Source organism: Orcinus orca, chromosome 20 (assembly GCF_937001465.1).
Source record: "Orcinus orca chromosome 20, mOrcOrc1.1, whole genome shotgun sequence".
Taxonomy (NCBI): Eukaryota; Metazoa; Chordata; class Mammalia; order Artiodactyla; family Delphinidae; genus Orcinus; species Orcinus orca.
This window is the reverse complement of record NC_064578.1, coordinates 28,677,110-28,699,427: the sequence shown is the minus strand read 5'-3', so window position 1 is coordinate 28,699,427 and position 22,318 is coordinate 28,677,110. Positions and strand designations below refer to the sequence as shown.

Sequence of the window (22,318 nt, the reverse complement as noted above, 5' to 3'; positions counted from 1 at the left end):
ACCTGCTATTCCTCCATAACGTCAGCTCCTCCAGCTTTAAAATGACACTTACTTCTCCTCTTTTATAATTACAGAAATAAAACTGTCAATATAGAAAACTCTTAAAAACGCTGAAGAACATATATGTAGACTCAGAGACAATCACTACTAAAATTTTTACATATATTCTTCCAGTATTTTTCAACATACATGTATTTGCTTTTTAAAAAATTGCATCCTACAGTGGTTGTTTTGTGGCTTTTTCTTTTATTACATGGCAAATGTCTTTTCTGTCATCTCTTTTAATGGCTGCATAGTTATTCTAGGACTGAGCAAGATAGGCATCCGGGCAAGGTGGGAGAGGGGAGGGGATGCTATGGGTGAAGTGAGATCATTCCACACGGAGGGGTTGTTTTAATAAACAAACATATTGAAAATAATGGAAGGCAGATTTCTCAGGGTTGAAGAATGGCATTGCAAATATGGAAAAGGAGAAATCTAGAATGAACCCTGTGGTGTGGAAATGAAACCAGAGGAATCAATGTGACTTGTCTAGAGCACAGGAAATACAAGATAACCCTGGAAAATCTTGTTTTGCTAGGAAGTAAGATATAATAAGAATGATGAGTGAAAGTGAGTGAAACCCACGTAGGGGCCTTCTCGGTGACAGACCTCTTGGTGTTCCCTGCTTATTGCTGATTGGAAAAAGAGGCTATGGAAATAAGCTGTGACTTCCTAGGCCCTCCATGAGAAGCAAAGAGCAGGCCCCAGCAGCTAATGACTGAGGAATAAAGAATGCAGAAACAAAGACAGGGCAGGCAGATGAGAGTAGCCATAACTTAATAAGTCAGTCACAAGGAATCCCAGTTCTGCTTCAATGGTAAAGGTAAGTCTGACACACATTCCTAAGCTGTTTTATAGAAACCAGACCCCCCACACCAGATAAGAAGAGCTGACCACGAGCATGTAGCCCCCAGACCGGCTGGAACCTGAAGATTGAGGATGCTGACCCCTGTGACCTCACCTTGTTACTTCACCATGCACCAATCAGAACTGTGCACGAGCTGATCACACACCCTGTGACCCTCTCCCTTACCTTGCCTTTAAAAACCCTTCCCTAAAACCCATCAGGGAGCCTGGGTCTTTTGGGCATGAGCAGCCCGTTCTCCTTGTCTGGTGCCCTGGAATAAACTACTTTCCCTCACCACAACCTGGTTTCAGGAGATTGGCTTTGCTGTGCATTGTGAGCAAACCGAGTTTGTTTCAGTTAACATGAGGACATGCTAAAAGGATACAGAAGTCAGCTTAAAGGGGCTCCTCTTGATCAAATCAGGGACAATATGAGCATCAACATAATGACAGTAACCATTACATAAACAGTAATCCTTAAATTCACACTGACATAAATGAGTGGGGAGAGGGAAAGGTTTTCTTTACAGTAGAATGACAACTAATAAAGAAATGATTTTATTAGGAAAGAAATCACCATTTGGCAACCTGCATAGTAATACTGTAGTAAGAAATATCAGTGGGGGCACGAGGGGAAGATGGCGGAAGAGTAAGACGCGGAGATCACCTTCCTCCCCACAGATACACCAGAAATACATCTACACGTGGAACAACTCCTACAAAACACCTACTGAACGCTGGCAGAAGACCTCAGACCTCCCAAAAGGCAAGAAACTCCCCACGTACCTGGGTAGGGCAAAAGAAAAAACAGAGACAAAAGAATAGGGACAGGACCTGCACCAGTGGGAGGGAGCTGTGAAGGAGGAAAGGTTTCCACACACTAGGAAGCCCCTTCGTGGGTGGCGGAGGGGGGGAGCTTCGGAGCCGCAGAGGAGAGCACAGCAACAGGGGTGCGGAGGGCAAAGCGGGGAGATTCCCACACAGAAGATTGGTGCCGACCGGCACTCACCAGCCCGAGAGGCTTGTCTGCTCACCGGCCGGGGCGGGCGGGGCTGTGAGCTGAGGCTAGGGCTTTGGTCCGAGAGCAGGGAGAGGACTGGGGTTGGCGGCGTGAACACAGCCTGAAGGGGTTAGTGCACCACGGCTAGCCGGGAGGGAGTCCGGGGAAAAGTCTGGACCTGCCAAAGAGGCAAGAGACTTTTTCTTCCTTCTTTGTTTCCTGGTGCGTGAGGAGAGGGGATTGAGAGCGCTGCTTAAAGGAACTCCGGAGACGGGCGCGAGCCGCGGCTAAAAGCGCGGACCCCAGAGACGGGCGGGAGACGCTAAGGCTGCTGCTGCCGCCACCAAGGGGCCTGTGTGCGAGCACAGGTTACTATCCACACCCCTCTTCCGGGGAGCCTGTGCATCCCGCCACTGCCAGGTTCCCGGGATCCAGGGACAACTTCCCCGGGAGAACGCACGGGGGGCCTCAGGCTGGTGCAACGTCATGCTGGTCTCTGCCGCCTCAGGCTCGCCCCACACTCCGTGCCCCTCCCTACCCCCGGCCTGAGTGGGCCAGAGCCCCCGAAGCACCGGCTCCTTTAACCCCGTCCTGTCTGGGCGAAGAACAGATGCCCTCAGGTGACCTACACGCAGAGGCGGGGCCAAATCCAAAGCTGAGCCCCTGGGAGCTGTGAGAACAAAGAAGAGAAAGGGAAATCTCTCCCAGCAGCCTCAGAAGCAGCGGATTAAAGCTCCTCAATCAACTTGATGTACCCTGCATCTGACATGAATAGACAACGAATCATCCCAAATTGAGGAGGTGGACTTTGAGAGCAAGATTTATGATTTTTTCCCCTTTTCCTCTTTTTGTGAGTGTGTATGTGTATGCTTCTATATGAGCTTTTGTCTGTATAGCTTTGCTTCCACCATTTGTCCTAAGGTTCTATCCGTCTGTTTTTTTTAAAATTTTTTTCTTAATAATTATTTTTTAATTTAATAACTTTAATATATTTTATTTTACTTTAGCTTTTTTCTTTTTTCCTTCCTTCCCTCCTTCCTTCCTTCCTTCCTCCCACCATCCCTCTCTCCCTCCTTTCTTTCCTTCTTTTACTTCTTTTTCTCCCTTCCTTCCTTTTCTTCCTTCCTTCCTTCCTTTCTTCTTCTACTAATTCTTTCTCTCTACTTTTTCTCCCTTTTATTCTGAGCCGTGTGGACGAAAGGCTCTTGGTGCTGTAGCCAGGAGTCAGTGCTGTGCCTCTGAGGTGGGAGAGCCAACTTCAGGACACTGGTCCACAAGAGACCTCCCAGCTCCACATAATATCAAACGGCGAAAATCTCCCAGAGATCTCCATTTCAACACCAGCACCCAGCTTCACTCAACGACCAGCAAGCTACAGTGCTGGACACCCTATGCCAAACAACTAGCAAAACAGGAACACAACCCCACCCATTAGCAGAGAGGCTGCCTAAAATCATAATAAGTCTACAGAGACCCCAAAACACACCACCAGATGTGGAGCTGCCCACCAGAGAGACAAGATCCAGCCTCATCCACCAGAACACAGGCACTAGTCCGCTCCACCAGGAAGCCTACACAACCCACTGAACCAACCTTAGCCACTGGGGACAGACACCAAAAACAACAGGAACTACGAACCTGCAGCCTGCAAAAAGGAGACCCCAAACACAGTAAAATAAGCAAAATGAGAAGACAGAAAAACACACCGCAGATGAAGGAGCAAGATAACCCACCAGACGTAACAAATGCAGAGGAAATAGTCAGTCTACCTGAAAAAGAATTCAGAATAATGATAGTAAAGATCATTCAAAATCTTGGAAATAGAATAGACAAAATGCAAGAAACATTTAACAAGGACCCAGAAGAACTAAAGATGTAACAATGATGAACAACACAATAAATGAAATGAAAAATACTCTAAATGGGATCAATAGCAGAATAACTGAGGCAGAAGAACGGGTAAGTGACCTGGAAGATAAAATAGTGGAAATAACTACTGCAGAGCAGAATAAAGAAAAAAGAATGAAAAGAACTGAGGACAGTCTCAGAGACCTCTGGGACAACATTAAACGCACCAACATTCGAATTATAGGGGTTCCAGAAGAAGAAGAGAAAAAGAAAGGGACTGAGAAAATATTTGAAGAGATTATAGTTGAAAACTTCCCTAATATGGGAAAGGAAATAGTTAATCAAGTCCAGGAAGCACAGAGAGTCCCATACAGGATAAATCCAAGGAGAAATACGCCAAGACACATATTAATCAAACTGTCAAAAATTAAATACAAAGAAAGCATATTAAAAGCAGCAAGGGAAAAACAACAAATAACACACAAGGGAATCCCCATAAGGTTAATAGCTGATCTCTCAGCAGAAACCCTGCAAGCCAGAAGGGAGTGGCAGGACATACTGAAAGTGATGAAGGAGAAAAACCTGCAACCAAGATTACTCTACCCAGCAAGGATCTCATTCAGATTTGATGGAGAAATTAAAACCTTTACAGGCAAGCAAAAGTTGAGAGAGTTCAGCACCACCAAACCAGCTTTACAACAAATGCTACAGGAACTTCTCTAAGCAAGAAACACAAGAGAAGGAAAAGACCTACAGTAACGAACCCAAAACAATTTACAAAATGGGAATAGGAACATACATATAGATAATTATCTTAAATGTAAATGGACTAAATGCTCCCACCAAAAGACACAGATTGGCTGAATGGATACAAAAACAAGACACATATATATGCTGTCTACAAGAGACCCACTTCAGACCTAGAGACACATACAGACTGAAAGTAAGGAGATGGAAAAAGATATTTCATGCAAATGGAAACCAAAAGAAAGCTGGAGTAGCAATTCTCATATCAGACAAAATAGACTTTAAAATAAAGACTATTAGAAGAGACAAAGAAGGACACTAGATAATAATCAAGGGATCGATCCAAAAAGAAGATATAACAACTGTAAATATTTATGCACCCAACATAGGAGCACCTCAATACATAAGGCAAATACTAACAGCTATAAAAGGGGAAACTGACAGTAACACATTCATACTAGGGGACTTTAACACCCCACTTTCACCAATGGACAGATCATCCAAAATGAAAATAAATAAGGAAACACAAGCTTTAAACGATACATTGAACAAGATGGATTTAATTGATATTTATAGGACACTCCATCCAAAAACAACAGAATACACATTTTTCTCAAGTGCTCATGGAACATTCTCCAGGAGAGATCATATCTTGGGTCACAAATCAAGCCTTGGTAAATTTAAGAAAATTGAAATTGTATCAAGTATCTTTTCCGACCACAACGCCATGAGACGAGATATCAATTACAGGAAAAGATCTGTAAAAAATACAAACACATGGAGGCGAAACAATACACTACTTAATAAAGAAGTGATCACTGAAGAAATGAACGAGGAAATAAAAAAATACCTACAAACAAATGACAATGGAGACACGACAACCCAAAACCTATGGGATGCAGCAAAAGCAGTTCTAAGAGTGAAGTATATAGCAATACAAGCCCACCTTAAGAAACAGGAAACATCTCGAATAAACAACCTAACCTTGCACCTAAAGCAATTACAGAAAGAAGAACAAAAAAACCCGAAAGTTAGCAGAAGGAAAGAAATCATAAAAATCAGATCAGAAATAAATGAAAAAGAAATGAAGGAAACAATAGCAAAGATCAATGAAACTAAAAGCTGGTTCTTTGAGAAGATAAACAAAATAGATAAACCATTACCCAGACTCATCAAGAGAAAAAGGGAGAAGACTCAAATCAAAAGAATTAGAAATGAAAAAGGAGAAGTAACAACTGACACTGCCGAAATACAAAAGATAATGAGAGATTACTACAAGCAACTCTATGCCAGTAAAATGGACAACCTGGAAGAAATAGACAAATTCTTAGAAATGCACAACGTGCCAAGACTGAATCAGGAAGAAATAGAAAATATGAACAGACCAATCACAAGCACTGAAATTGAAACTGTGATTAAAAATCTTCCAACAAACAAAAGCCCAGGACCAGATGGCTTCACAGGCAAATTCTATCAAACATTTAGAGAAGAGCTAACACCTATGCTTCCCAACTCTTCGAAAATATAGCAGAGGGAGGAACACTCCAAATTGATTCTACGAGGCCACCATCACCTTGATACAAAAACCAGACAGGATGTCACAAAGAAAGAAAACTACACGCCAATATCACTGATGAACAGAGATGCAAAAATCCTCAACAAAATACTAGCAAACAGAATCCAACAGCACATTAAATGGATCATACACCATGATCAAGTGGGGTTTATTCCAGAACTGCAAAGATTCTTCAATATACACAAATCAATCAATGGGATACACCATATTAACAAATTGAAGGAGAAAAACCATATGATCATCCCAATAGATGCAGAGAAAGCTTTTGACACAATTCAACACCCATTTAAGATAAAAACCCAGCAGAAACTAGGCATAGAGGGAACTTTCCGCAACATAATAAACACCATATATGACAAACCAACAGCCAACATCATCCTCAATGGTGAAAAACTTGAAGAATTTCCACTAAGATCGAGAACAACACAAGCTTGCCCACTCTCACCACTCTTACTCAACATAGATTTGGAAGTTTTCGCCACAGCAATCAGAGAAGAAAAGGAAATAAAAGGAATCCAAATTGGAAAAGAAAAAGTGAAGCTGTCACTGTTTGCAGATGACATGATACTATACATAGAGAATCCTAAAGATGCTACCAGAAAACGACTAGAGCTAATCAATGAATTTGGAAAAGTTGCAGGATACAAAATTAATGCACAGAAATGTCTTGCATTCCTATACACTAATGATGAAAAATCAGAAAGTGAAATCAAGAAAACACTCCCATTTACCACTGCAACAAAAAGAATAAAATTTCTAGGAATAAACCTACCTAAGGAGACAAAAGACCTGTATGCAGACAATTGTAAGACACTGATGAAAGAAATTAAAGATGATACAAGTAGATGGAGAGATATACCATGTTCCTGGATTGCAAGAATCAACATTGTGAAAATGACTCTACTACCCAAAGCAATCTACAGATTCAATGCAATCCCTATCAAACTAGCACTGGCATTCTTCACAGAACTAGAACAAAAAATTTCACAATTTGTATGGAAACACAAGAGACCCCGAGTAGCCAAAGCAATCTTGAGAACGAAAAACGGAGCTGGAGGAATCAGGCTCCCTGACTTCAGACTATACTACAAAGCTACAGTAATCAAGACAGTATGGTAGTGGCACAAAAACAGAAAGACAGATCAAAGGAACGGGATAGAAAGCCCAGAGATAAACCCACGCACATATGGTCACCTAATCGTTGATAAAGGAGGCAGGAATGTACAGTGGAGAAAGGACAGCCTCTTCAATAAGTGGTGCTGGGAAAACTGGACAGGTACATTTAAAAGTATGAGATTAGATCACTCCCTAACACCATACACAAAAATGAGCTCAAAATGGATTAAAGACCTAAATGTAAGGCCAGGAACTATCAAACCCTTACAGGAAAACATAGGCAGAACACTCTATGACATAAATCACAGCAAGATCCTTTTTGACCCATCTCCTAGATAAATGGAAAAAAAAAAAAAAGATAAACAAATGGGACCTAATGAAACTTCAAAGCTTTTGCACAGCAAAGGAAACCATAAACAAGACCAAAAGACAACCCTCAGAATGGGAGAAAATATTTGCAAATGAAGCAACTGACAAAGGATTAATTTCCAAAATTTATAAGCAGCTCATGCAGCTCACTAACAAAAGAACAAACAACCCAATCCAAAAATGGGCAGAAGATCGAAATAGACATTTCTCCAAAGAAGATATACAGACTGCCAACAAACACATGAAAGAATGCTCAACATCATTAATCATTAGAGAAATGCAAATCAAAACTACAATGAGATATCATCTCACACCAGTCAGAATGGCCATCATCAAAAAATCTAGAAACAATAAATGTGGGAGAGGGTGTGTAGAAAAGGAAGCACTCCTGCACTGCTGGTGGGAATGTGAATTGGTACAGTCACTATGAGAACAGTACGGAGGGTCCTTAAAAAACGGAAAATAGAACTAAGGTATGACGCAGCAATCCCACTACTGGGTATATACCCTGAGAAAACCATAATTCAAAAAAAGTCACGTACCAAAATGTTCACTGCAGCTGTATTTACAATCGTCCGGAGATGGAAACAACCAAAGTGCCCATCATCGGATGTATGGATAAAGAAGATGTGGCACATATATACAATGGAATATTAGCCATAAAAAGAAAGGAAATTGAGCTATTTGTAATGAGGTGGATAGACCTAGAGTCTGTCATACAGAGTGAAGGAAGTCAGAAAGAGAAAGACAAATACCGAATGCTAACACATATATATGGAATTTAAGAAAAAAAAATGTCATGAAGAACCTAGAGGTAAGACAGGAATAAAGACACAGACCTACTGGAGAACGGACTTGAGAATATGGGGAGGGGGAAGGGTGAGCTGTGACAAAGCGAGAGAGAGGCATGGATGTATATACACTACCAAACGTAAGGTAGATAGCTAGTGGGAAACAGCCACATAGCACAGGGATATCAGCTTGGTGCTTTGTGACCGCCTGGAGGGGTGGGATAGGGCGGGTGGGAGGGAGAGAGACGCAAGAGGGAAGAGATATGGGAACATATGTATATGTATAAATGATTCACTTTGTTATGAAGCAGAAACAAACACACCGTCGTACAGCAATTATACCCCAACACAGATGTTGAAAAAAATAAAGTATGTTTTTTAACACGTAACATCAATAAAGAAGGGGAGAAAATTGAGGGTAGTGAAGTTATGATATTAAACATAGTAGAAAGAGTCTACAGCAATATAAGACTGTGAACTTGTATTTGACAAATAGATGCAATAATGAGATAAGTTGTAAAAAAAATTAATGCACAGAAATCTCCTGCATTCCTATACACTAATGATGAAAAATCTGAAAGTGAAATCAAGAAAACACTCCCATTTACCACTGCAACAAAAAGAATAAAATTTCTAGGAATAAACCTACCTAAGGAGACAAAAGACCTGTATGCAGACAATTGTAAGACACTGATGAAAGAAATTAAAGATGATACAAGTAGATGGAGAGATATACCATGTTCCTGGATTGCAAGAATCAACATTGTGAAAATGACTCTACTACCCAAAGCAATCTACAGATTCAATGCAAGCCCTATCAAACTACCACTGGCATTCTTCACAGAACTAGAACAAAAAATTTCACAATATGTATGGAAACACAAGAGACCCCGAGTAGCCAAAGCAATCTTGAGAACGAAAAACGGAGCTGGAGGAATCAGGCTCCCTGACTTCAGACTATACTACAAAGCTACAGTAATCACGGCAGTATGGTAGTGGCACAAAAACAGAAAGACAGATCAAAGGAACGGGATAGAAAGCCCAGAGATAAACCCACGCACATATGGTCACCTAATCTTTGATAAAGGAGGCAGGAATGTACAGTGGAGAAAGGACAGCCTCTTCAATAAGTGGTGCTGGGAAAACTGGACAGGTACATTTCAAAGTATGAGATTAGATCACTCCCTAACACCATACACAAAATTGAGCTCAAAATGGATTAAAGACCTAAATGTAAGGCCAGAAACTATCAAACCCTTACAGGAAAACATAGGCAGAACACTCTATGACATAAATCACAGCAAGATCCTTTTTAACCCACCTCCTAGAGAAATGGAAAAAAAAAAAAAAAAAAGATAAACAAATGGGACCTAATGAAACTTCAAAGCTTTTGCACAGCAAAGGAAACCATAAACAAGACCAAAAGACAACCCTCAGAATGGGAGAAAATATTTGCAAATGAAGCAACTGACAAAGGATTAATTTCCAAAATTTATAAGCAGCTCATGCAGTTCACTAACAAAAGAACAAACAACCCAATCCAAAAATGGGCAGAAGATCGAAACAGACATTTCTCCAAAGAAGATATACAGACTGCCAACAAACACATGAAAGAATGCTCAACATCATTAATCATTAGAGAAATGCAAATCAAAACTACAATGAGATATCATCTCACACTAGTCAGAATGGCCATCATCAACAAATCTAGAATCAATAAATGCTGGAGAGGGTGTGGAGAAAAGGGAACACTCTTGCACTGCTGGTGGGAATGTGAATTAGTTCAGCCACTATGGAGAACAGTATGGAGGTTCCTTAAAAAACAACAAATAGAACTACCATATGACCCAGCAATCCCACTACTGGGCATATACCCTGAGAAAACCAAAATTCAAAAAGGGTCATGTACCAAAATGTTCATTGCAGCTCTATTTACAATAGCCCGGAGAGGGAAAGAACCTAAGTGCCCATCATCGGATGAATGGATAAAGAAGATGTGGCACATATATACAATGGAATATTACTCAGCCATAAAAAGAAACGAAATTGACCTATTTGTAATGAGGTGGATAGACCTAGAGTCTGTCATACAGAGTGAAGTAAGTCAGACAGAGAAAGACAAATACCGTATCCTAACACATATATATGGAATTTAAGGAAAAATGTCATGAAGAACCTAGGGGTAAGACAGGAGTAAAGACACAGATCTACTGGAGAATGGACTTAAGGATATGGGGAGGGGGAAGGATGAGCCGTGACAAAGCGAGAGATTGGCATGGACATATAGACACTAACAAACGTAAGGTAGATAGCTAGTGGGAAGCAGCCGCATAGCACAGGTATATCAGCTCCGTGCTCTGTGACCGCCTGGAGGGGTGGGATAGGGAGGGTGGGAGGGAGGGAGACGCAAGAGGGAGGAGATATGGGAACATATGTATATGTATAACTGATTCACTTTGTTATAAAGCAGAAACTAACATACCATTGTAAAGCAATTATACCCCAATAAAGATGTTAAAAAAAAAAAAGCAAAAAAAAAAAAAAAATCTAGAAACAATAAATGTGGGAGAGGGTGTGTAGAAAAGGAAGCACTCCTGCACTGCTCGTGGGAATGTGAATTGGTACAGCCACTATGAGAACAGTATGGAGGTTCCTTAAAAAACTGCAAATAGAACTACGGTATGATGCAGCAATCACACTACCGGGCATATACCCTGAGAAAACCATAATTCAAAAAGACTCATGTACCAAAATGTTCACTGCAGCTGTATTTACAATCGTCCGGACATGGAAACAACCTAAGTGCCCATCATCGGATGAATGGATAAAGTAGATGTGGCACATATATACAATGGAATATTACTCAGCCATAAAAAGAAAGGAAATTGAGCTATTTGTAATGAGGTGGATGGACCTAGAGTCTGTCATACAGAGTGAAGGAAGTCAGAAAGAGAAAGACAAATACCGAATGCTAACACATATATATGGAATTTAAGAAAAAAAAATGTCATGAAGAACCTAGGGGTAAGACAGGAATAAAGACACAGACCTACTGGAGAACGGACTTGAGGATATGGGGAGGGGGAAGGGTGAGCTGTGACAAAGCGAGAGAGAGGCATGGACGTATATACACTACCAAATGTAAGGTAGATAGCTAGTGGGAAGCAGCCACATAGCATAGGGATATCAGCTCCGTGCTTTGTGACCGCCTGGAGGGGTGGGATAGGGTGGGTGGGAGGGAGAGAGACGCAAGAGGGAAGAGATATGGGAACATATGTATATGTATAAATGATTCACTTTGTTATAAAGCAGAAACTAACACACCATTGCAAAGCAATTATACCCCAATAAAGATGTTAAAAAAAAAAAAAGAAATATCAGTGGATGTTAAAAGAAGTGAATCAAAGTTTGATGAGAAATGGAATATTTACATAATCTTAAAGTGTCTCCCCACAAAATACTTATTAAATAGAGGAAAAGAACAAGTTTACAGTGGAAAAACTTGATGTCAGCCACCAGCTTAATTAATTGATCAAACTTAGTATCAGTAGTAATAGAAGACACCATCTACCACTTGATAAGATGCAGTAAAAAGAACCCATATCTGGGCTTCCCTGGTGGCGCAGTGGTTGAGAGTCTGCCTGCCGATGCAGGGGACACGGGTTCGTGCCCCGGTCTGGGAAGATCCCACATGCCGTGGAGCGGCTAGGCCCATGAGCCATGGCTGCTGAGCCTGCGCGTCCGGAGCCTGTGCTCCGCAATGGGAGAGGCCGCAACGGTGAGAGGCCCGCGTACCGCAAAAAAAAAAAAAAAAGAACACATATGTAATCATGAGAAAGCAGCAGACAAACCCAAAATGAGGAAAGTTCTTCAAAATAACTCATCTGTAAATCTTCAGAAGCATCAAGATCATGAAGGTCAAAGAAAGACTGCGGAACTTTTCTAGACTGAAGGCAGATGACAACTAAATGCTATGTGCAACCCTGGACCAGATCCCTTTGCTATAAAAGACCAAATCATAGAATTTGAATGGAGCCTGCAGATTAGATGGGAATAATGTATTAATCGTAGTTCCTGATTCTGATGGCTTCTTACTGTCACATAGCAGAAGTGTCCTTGTTGTAGGAGTTACTGAAGTACTCAGGGGTCACGGAGCATCCTAAGGGCAACCTACTCTCAGGTAAAATGGAAAAAAACTTATTTAATGTACTATGCTTGCCAGTTGTCTGTCAGTTTGAAATTACTTCAAATTAAAAAAAAAGTTAAAGAAAAGGGCATATGGTATGACTCTTCATGTGTCTAAGTTATTCTCAAAATGCTGTTACCAATTTGTACTTCCCTAGGACAATGTGGGAGAGTAAACCCAAAGCAGAATTTTGTTTAGTAAAACAAAACAACACAAAACACTTTTCCTTCCAGATGAAAACCAAACATGTTATCAAAAGGACATTTATATGCTCAGAAAGGTAACAAGAAGGATGCACCCCAAACTGGTGACAGTGGACACATCTGAAGATAAAGAGGGACAAGGAGAAGGTGAAGGGGACTATTGTGAATTACACTGTATTCTATATTGTTTGATGTTTTTTCCTTAAGAATATATTCACTCATTACCTTCAAAAGAAAAAAAAGACATTGAGGGAAATATGTGTTTCCTGGGAAGTTTAAGAGTAGTTTACACCATCACCTCTGAATTTCCAGATACTGTATGCAAAGTTGGTGTGTATGTGCATTATTGGCCTTTTTCTGAATATACTGAAACCAAGCAGGACCCTGCAAGGCCTTCCTGGGCACAAAAGCCCCTCTGTGTCCCTTATTTCTTGTTTATAGAAAAAAAGACTTCAGTCTCCTGGGCCTCCCCCAGGTTACAAAGAGCAGGCTCAAGCAGTTAATGATTAGGAAACGAGAGTCACAGGACTCCTAGTTCCTCCTGAAGGGAGAGAGATAAGAATCTGATGCATATTTTTGAGTTGTTCTGCAGAAACTAAGAAACCCCCTCACCACCCAGGTGGAGGATGGCAATTATGTGCTGACCACAAGCACACAGACCCCAGACTTCCGGCTGGAACCAGAAGGTCAGTGATTGAGATTCCTGAAACATCATTCTGTTCCCTCACCACCAACCAATCAGAAGGAAGTCCACAAGCTGATCATGCATCCAAAAGCCCTCTCCCCTGTCTTTAAAGACCCCTCCCTGAAAGCCACTGGGGAGTTCACATTTTTTGAGCGTGAGCTGCCCATTCTCCTTGCTTGGCATCCTTATTTTGCTACAAACACCGCTGTCAAGAGCTTGGCTTTGTGTGCCTTGGGCACACAAGCCCTTGCTTGGTTACAATATGTTCATAGCTTTCAACATACTCCCAAAGAGAACCACTGCCTTATACCTTCCAATAAGATGGGCATTTCTATACATGAGCTGGGTCAGACTGTACTCATCAAGAAGATCCTCATGCTATGCAGTGACACGAAGTCTAGGATTTTGGAACACTGACAACTGTCTTCCCATCATCATTTAGTTAAAGCCTTGAAATCTTAGCGACAGCAAGATTTTAATCTTTCTTACCTGAGAATTCATATTTAGCACAGGACATGTCAATGGTTGATTCCAGGTCAATCTTTGAAATGTCTGAAAGCCAAGCCCGGAAGTGTTCAAAGAGAATTTTCCTAGAAATGTAAACAAAAGATAACTTGTTACACCATAATGTGGGCTCCATTTGGATCTATGCCACAACTATTTTTTCCTGGAGGTTTTGGTTTATTTAAGATCTATTCTTGAGAACGTTCCTCACTTTAAACTTGCAAAGTTTAGGAGTAACAGTCCCAGAGAAATAAATGTAAATCTCTCTACTGCAATATATTTTTGCTCTACTGTTTTCTTTTTTTTTTTTTTTTTTTGCGGTACGCGGGCCTCTCACTGTTGTGGCCTCTCCCGTTGTGGAGCACAGGCTCCGGAAGCGCAGGCTCAGCAGACATGGCTCACGGGCCCAGCCGCTCCGCGGCATGTGGGATCTTCCCAGACCGGGGCACGAACCCGTGTCCCCTGCATCGGCAGGTGGACTCCCAACCACTGCGCCACCAGGGAGGCCCGTTTTCTTTTCTTTTCTTTTTTTGGCTGCGCCATGTGGCATGAGGGATCTTGGTTCCCCAACAGGGATCGAACCAGTGCCCCCTGCAGTGGAAGCGCAGAGTCCTATCCACTGGACCGCTAGGGAAGTCCCTCATCTTATTTTTCTTACTCTTAAATTTATAGTATTGCCTTATTGTGACAGTGGTCTGGCCTTTGTCATAGGAACACCAATGTTGCAGCCCGAAGTCACTGATTTTTAGAGCTGTTTTTCAGCACCAATACTAGCACTGTTGTTTAATGAACACTTGGGTGGGTGACACTGTTGTAGATTAAAATAATGGTGACTATTATGCTAATTGTGTAATAATAAACTCTTTCACAGAAGTTCTGATATTAACAGGATACCAAAAAAACAAAGATGGTTGAACATTTCCATTTACCAGCTAAAGTGGCTCTGTATAGAACTCTAACACAATTTAAAACTTACTCAGTTGGCAGTCAACTTTGAAATTATGTTAACTTTGATGAATTAACATTTTTATGTCAATTATATCTCAATAAAACTGGAAAAACATTTTAAAAAACATTTTTGAAGGGTTTATGTTAGTTCAAATTTTGCACATGAAGAGACAGTATTTTTTGGATCATTCTAGTCCAAATGTACATCACTGAAATCCCCATAAAATGCAATTATACTGCTAATAACTAGATACCAAGTCTCCAGGTTGATGCCCTGAAATTTTATTACCAAATATCTTTTTACACTGTATGCTACCCAATCCGAAAAATTCCATAAAATATTGTGCTTGGTTAGTCCAAACAAAAGTGCCATGTAACTTTTATAGGCAGAGTTGCAAATTAGACATAATAGGTCAGCATAGCAAACTGCTAAACCAGGCTTCAGGTAATGTAGGTGGTCAACATTTTCACAAAATCTTGAATCTTGATGTTTTATGTAACTAGTATTATCAAAGCCTTCACTCCCTCTGTTACTGGTAACATCAGCTTCCACAAATTTATTCCATAGAAAGCTCTTTCTCTAGTTACCCTATGAAAGTGTCACGACAGGGTTATTTTCTGCCGTCATTCTCATTTGTTAATTGTATTCATGAGAGAAATCACAGAACCCAATTGGGAAATAAAAAGATCACCTTTCGGTAAAGACCAAGGAATTACATCTCTCATACCATCTGGCTGTTATGTGTTGGATACAGAATGTAACTCAGTCCCATAGGAAAGAAATACTTACCAGAGGTGTGGTATGAACTAATGAGATAGTGCTTTAAAGCATGGTCTTGGGGGAAAAAAGGTCTAAAATAAATATGAAATATTATGAGTTACAGTTAACACGTGAGCAATACTTCAGGATTTAGAAGAAATAAACTCTGCAGACTGCTACCATTTATGGAAATATTGCAGAGAAGAAAAGAATGAGAAAATATAACGTATACTGTATAGATGAAAAACAGACAGCTATTACAAAGTAACATGGGCTTACTGTAGCAAAACTAGGAAAAAACCCTATTATAGGTAAAAAGAAACTTTAAAAAACCTGTAGTCCTACTAGCCAGATTTAAACATTCCATCCTTCCAAGTCTTTTCCTTTGTACACACGCAGGTATCCAAATATACGTCTCTTTTTTCATATGGGATCCACCATGTGTGCTATTTTAACTTTTCTCTTGATAAGTTTATTTCATCTAGCCTAATATGCCTTTGCCTGCAAGAAGTATCATCATTTTATACATCACTTCAAAAAATAGGATACAACAATAATTGTGTGAGACACTGAGTCTCAGAGAGGTTAAAATACACACACAAAAAGCACCTTAGAATGATGAAATAACTTTACCATACTCATGTGTTAAAAGTCACACACATTGGGACTTCCCTGGTGGCACAGTGGTTAACAATCCACCTGCCAATACAGGAAACACAGGTTCAATCCCTGGTCCGGGAAGATCCCACATGCCGCTGAGCAACAAAGCCTGTGCACCACAACTACTGAGCCTGCGCTCTAGAGCCTGCGAGCCACAATTACTGAAGCCCGTGTGCCTAGAGCCCGTGCTCCGCAACAAGAGAAGCCACCGCAATGAGAAGCCTGTGCACTGCAACAAAGACCCAATGCAGCCAAATAAAAAAAAAAAGACACATCATACTCAACGATTGTATAGTTTTTCACTTTGTTTTGTACCAGTAGCTATATATATCTTGATGGGTGGGCATTTAATTTGTGATTTTTCAGTGTTAGAAACACCATCAAAATAAACAATCTTGTATAGAATTTTTGAGCACACCCTTAATTATTTTCTCAGGATAAATTCTTATAAGTGGAATTACACTACAAAAAGACAAGCATCATTTTAAGGGTTTTGATACACCTTTCAAAACCATCTTCAAGATTGCGGCACTGTATAAAGGTATCTACCCCTCTGTCAACACTGGAGTTTTTGTTTTAAATACTTGCAAACTAACATGTGAAAGATGGTATCTCCAGCATCAATTTGTTTCCTTAATTACTAACGGTTGAACATTTTATCATTGAGAACTTGGGCCCTGGAATCAGACAGACTTAGGTTTATATCTTAATTCCCTCAATTTTTACCTAGTTAACTTTGAAGACGTTACTTAATTTCTCAGCGTCTGTTTCCTCCTCTACAAAAGGGGACAATAACGCCAACAAAGGTTGTATGACATAACATTTAAAACATTTACTCCTCTGTCTGGCACATATTATGCACCCAACAAATATGAGCGCTTGTTTACCTTAAAGCACAGATGTGAGGCTCTCTTCTCTTCTTCAGATCATCAGACTTGATCATGAAAAAAAGAAAAAAAAGGATTTCCTTCATAAATCAGACACACAGAGGAGACTAGTTTAGGGAACACTCTGGCAGTAAAGCATTGTCGTTAAGAGCCTGGACTCTGAAGCCAAACTCCCTGGGTTTCAGGTATGGCCCCTCCATTTGGCAGCTCTGTGACTCAGGCAAGTTACCTAGCCTCTCTGTGCCTTATTCATTCAACAAATACTTACATAGTTATTACAGTGGGACTTATATTCTTGACGGAGAGGGACAACAAACATAAAAAGTCGATTATCAGTATAAAAAAAGGTGACAAATGTCGAGGGAAAATAAAGCAGAGTACGAGGGACCAGAAGTGCTGAGAGTGGGGAAAGGTTTGCAATTATAAATTTGGTGGCCAGGTTAGACTTCACTGAGGTGAAGCAAAGGCTTGAAGGAGGTTGGGAGGTGTACCAAGGGAATATCTCAGCAAAGTGGATTCAAGATCCTGAGTGTGAAGAATGCCTGGCCTGTTCAAGAAATTGCAGGAGCCTGTGCAGCTGCAACAGCGATTTGGGGGAGAGCAGCAGGAGAAGGGGCCAAAGATGCAATGGGAGCCTTAGAACCACTCTGGCTTTTACTCAGAGAAATGAGAACCTTTGGAGATTTGGGGCAAAGGAATAATATGATCCCATTTAATTTTTAAAAACTGAGATAAAATTCACATAAAATTTACCATTTTAACCACCTGAAAGTGTGTATTCAGTGGATTTTTAGCATACTCACCTGCTGTGCAACTATCACCACTAATTCCAGAATATTTTCATCACACTAAAAAGAAACCCTGTACCTATCAGGCAGTCACCCCCCATCCCACCCTCCCTCCCCCCAGCTCCTGGCAACCACTAATCTACTCTCTGTCTCTATATGTTTTGCTGGTCATCACATATAAAAGGAATCACACTATATGTGGCCTTCTGTGTCTAGCTTCTTTCACTGAGTACGCTTTCAAGGTTCATCCATGTTGCAGCAGTACTTAGTACTTCATCCCTTCTTCTGGCTGAATAATATTCCATTGTATAGACACACCACATTTGGTCTATCCATTCATTAGTTGACAGACGTTGGGTGTTTCTACTTTTTGGCTATTATAGATAATGCTGCTACAAACATCTATGTACGAGCTTCTATGTGAACAAATGTTTTCAATTCTCTTGGGTCCATTAACTTTTTTTTTTTTTTTTACTTTATTAATTTTTATTTTTGGCTGCATTGGGTCTTCATTGCTGCACACAGGCTTTCTCTAGCTGTGGTGAGCGGGAGCTACTCTTCATTGTGGTGCGCGGGCTTCTCATTGCAGTGGCTTCTCTTGTTGTGTTGCGCTCTAGGCGCGTGGACTTCAGTAGTTGCTGCATGCTGCTCAGCAGTTGTGGCTTGCTGCTCAGCAGTTGTGGCTTGTGGGCTCTAGAGCTCAGGCTCAGTAGTTGTGGCACATGGGCTTAGTTGCTCCACGGCATGTGGGATCTTCCTGGACCAGGGATTGAACCTGAGTCCTCTAAATTGACAGGTGGATTCTTAACCACTGTGGCACCAGGGAAGTCCCTCCATTAACATTTTAAAAGAACACAATAGCTATAGGTGGGCAAGGGTGGAAGTAAGGAGACTGGTTAATATGCTAAGAGGATAATCCTGGTGAGAGAAAAAGATGGCTTGGATCAGGTGTTGGCAGTGGAAGTGTAACGAAGTGGGCTTTTCTGAATATATTCTGAAGGTAGAGCCCACAGGATTTCCCAATGGACTGGAGATGAGGTATGAGAGAGGAATCAAGGATAACCTCAGCCACTGGAAAGATTGTCGTGAACTGAGATGGGGAAAACTGCAGGTGGAGCAGATTTAGGGGGAGAAGATCAGGAGTTTAGTTTTGGTAAGTGTGAGACACTTCATAAATATCCTAGAGTAGAGGCAAAGCCATGAGACTCTCTGCAATCTGTTTGGAAGTGATCCAAAGGCTAAGCCCTAGAGTACTCTGTCATTAAGAAGCCAGGTACAAAAGGAAAACCTACCGAAGGGAACTAAGAAGGACTCACCTGTGAGGTAGAAGGAAAATGAAGAGAGGATGGTTTACTGAAAGTAAGGGGGGGGGTCGGGGGAGAGTCTCCAGGAAGGAGGAGAAACAAGGTAGGTCAAATGTTGCCGAGAGTCAAGTAAAACCAGGCCTGAAGACTGATGACTGGATTTACTAATGTGGAAGTTGTGAGTGACCTTAACAAGTACAGTTTCAGTGGCGTGTAACAGGTGAAAGCCTAATAAAGTGGGCTTAACAGAGAACAGAAGAGGAATTTGAGACACTATACACAACTCAGAAGGAATGCTACTGTCAAGGCAAGCAGAGGAATGGGGTGATAGCTGAAGGGGAAAGTTAGGTCAACAGCATTTTTTTCCTTAAGAAAAGAAGAACTAACAGCTTTCTTTCTTTCTTTCTTTTTTTTTTGGTATGTTGAAGGGAATGATCCAGAAAAGAAGGAAAACCTGATGTAGTTTATCTGTGAAACAGGAACCAGTAATGTATCATTATAAGGATTTAATGAATTAATAAATATAAAGCACTTAGCGTGGCATAAAGCATGCACTCAGTAATGCTTGCTTTAAAATACAGAGTATCAGGCTACTCCTAATGACAAACTTGGTTAGGAGGACTGGAAGTTGTTATAGACCCAATTATCAAGTCAATTCACAACACAAGCAAAGAAAAAGGGATATAAGTGAAGTTTTACGGGACAGGAGACTGAAAGCAGGTTTTATATTTACTGTCTTAGGATGAAGAAGTTCAGTCCCAAAGTGAGCATAGTAAAAATTATTCACAGCAGAGTTTCACCAAGCACCCATGGGGATCTAAAGTAATGGCTGCTTCTTTTTCCTCTCATTACCCGGGGCCCTTTCTACTATTTTGCCTCTTACCGACTTCACAATTAGAAGTATTTTCATCTACCAAATTGCATTAAGTAAAAACCACTTTGATTTCTCAATTTCAGTAATCAGATGCATATAGCCCCAAATCAACAAAAGAGGCCTAGTGTTATCAAAGCTGATATAATTACAAAGGCAGACAACCATGGTTTTTAATTAACCTATAGGTTAATTAAAATCTTACAACTTTACTATGGACAAAAGTTATTTTTCATTAGATTTTCTGAATTATTAAGAGTAACATCATTTGTGTATTTAACCTAACTTGGTTAATTCAATCATATGTATAAGGCCCAAAGATAGACCAGGGGACACAACCAGCTCTAGTGTAAAAGAATAAATGCAAAACAGAGAATTGCTACTCTTTTATCCCAGATAAAAAGAAATCAGTGGGAAATGGAAAGAAAACAAAATACTTCTTAATCTTCATTTTTATTTTATTTTTTGTGATTTTAAAGGCTGATGTCCTTGAGGTTCTATAACAATTTCTAAGAGTGATGTACGCCATGTACTAAAAGATATTCCCCACAAACTGGGGAAACCAATGACCTATATGTTTTTATTCCTAGACTGGGCCTGTCTCCTAAGAGTAGGAAAACCAGCCTTGATTTTGAAACAGTCTTTTCTGCCAAATTCAACTGTCCACCGATTTAAAAAGAATAGATCTAACTCTCTGCAGGACATACTGCAATACAGAAAGCCACCTAAAACAAAGACATGAACTCAAAAATTTAAATGGTTATTACCTTCCAACGTACTACTCTCTTCATTATACCACTCCCCAAAATGTACTTATTTTTTTGTTTATAATGTATTTACTTACTGGCTTACTGTATTTTCTGACTATCTTTCACCATCACTATCACCTCTATTATTTTAGATTTTAAAGGCTTTCAGGGTAGGAACTGGCAAAGACTGCCATATAATAATTAAAGCACCAAACACATAGTTAACACTCAGCTTATGTTAAATAAATGAATGCTTTTAACAACGTCAAGGCAAGGACCCTCAATGGCAAACCCAAACTAAAACCTCAAGTCTAAAGGTATTCAATGATTTTATAGAAAATGAATTTCTGAAGTGGAAAAGCTAATGTGAAAGGGCCATAAATACCTGCTGGAACTTATATAAATCATTATACTTTTCATGGAAGTCCAAGTTCAAAAGTTCCTTCTGAAGTCCTTCCAAGAAGTTTTCGCTTTGGATGAAGTTTGGGATCACACAGTGAAGAAAGGGGTCCATGTCCATGACAATGGCTTCTGTGGGGAGGAAAGCATTATCTGTGACTTTTCCCTTTTGTGTATATATATATTTTTTTGCGGTACACAGGCCTCTCACTATTGTGGCCTCTCCCGTTGTGGAGCACAGGCTCCGGATGCGTAGGCTCAGCGGCCATGGCTCACGGGCCTAGCCGCTCTGCGGCATGTGGGATCTTCCCAGACCGGGGCACGAACCCATGTCCCCTGCATCGGCAGGCGGACTCTCAACCACTGCGCCACCAGGGAAGCCCCCTTTTGTATTTTTGACCTGTGAGCAGCACAGTAGAGAGAATACAAAAGGGATGGTCGTGAATTTTCAGAAATCTAGTACCTAAAATTTAAGATTTTGGGCAAGAATTATAGGCTCTTCCTTTTTTTTTTTCCTCCACTTAATACTACTTTTTAAAGGTACTGTGCTTAAAAATATTAGTCCTTAAGATGAGTACAAACGATGTCACTAAATTAAGATTTCTGCTCTTTTTGGGGTTTTTTAGTTCAACGATTACTTATTCAACTGAATGTATTTTACAGTCTTAGTTCATTTCCCCCCAAACTTCAAATGAGAGTAGCAAATTAAAAATTAGAATAACAATACTGGTAGCCAATTTTTCTTCAACCCTTTTTCTTTGCCTAAGTTACTGCTAGAGGAAGTTAAAAAAATACATACTTCTTAAAAAAAAAAAAATCAGGTCAGGCATAACCTCCTCTAACTCTTTGAGTTTTACCTCAACGTTTTACCCACTGCTTCTGGTGGGACAGATTACGTACCCCTCTAATACAAACCACCACCACCTCCCACCAGCTGCCAGGCACTGTGGTGCTTTAACATGCATTATCTCATTTAATCTTCTCAACAGTTCTAAGGTAGATGTCATCACTATCTCCATCCCACACATAAGGAAACTGA

The 22,318-nt window shown here is 40.5% G+C and overlaps 1 protein-coding gene across 1 annotated transcript in view; it reads right to left on the bottom strand.

The window, feature by feature from the left end:
- Positions 1-22,318, bottom strand: part of OGFOD1 (2-oxoglutarate and iron dependent oxygenase domain containing 1) — a 30,397-nt gene that overhangs the window by 6,973 nt on the left and 1,106 nt on the right. The window contains exons 2-4 of the mRNA XM_004286372.4: positions 21,266-21,411; positions 17,169-17,215; positions 13,899-13,999 (exon numbers count right to left, since the gene is read on the bottom strand). Of these exons, the coding sequence (XP_004286420.1) occupies positions 13,899-13,999; positions 17,169-17,215; positions 21,266-21,411 (294 nt within the window). The remainder of the gene's footprint in view (positions 1-13,898; positions 14,000-17,168; positions 17,216-21,265; positions 21,412-22,318) is intronic.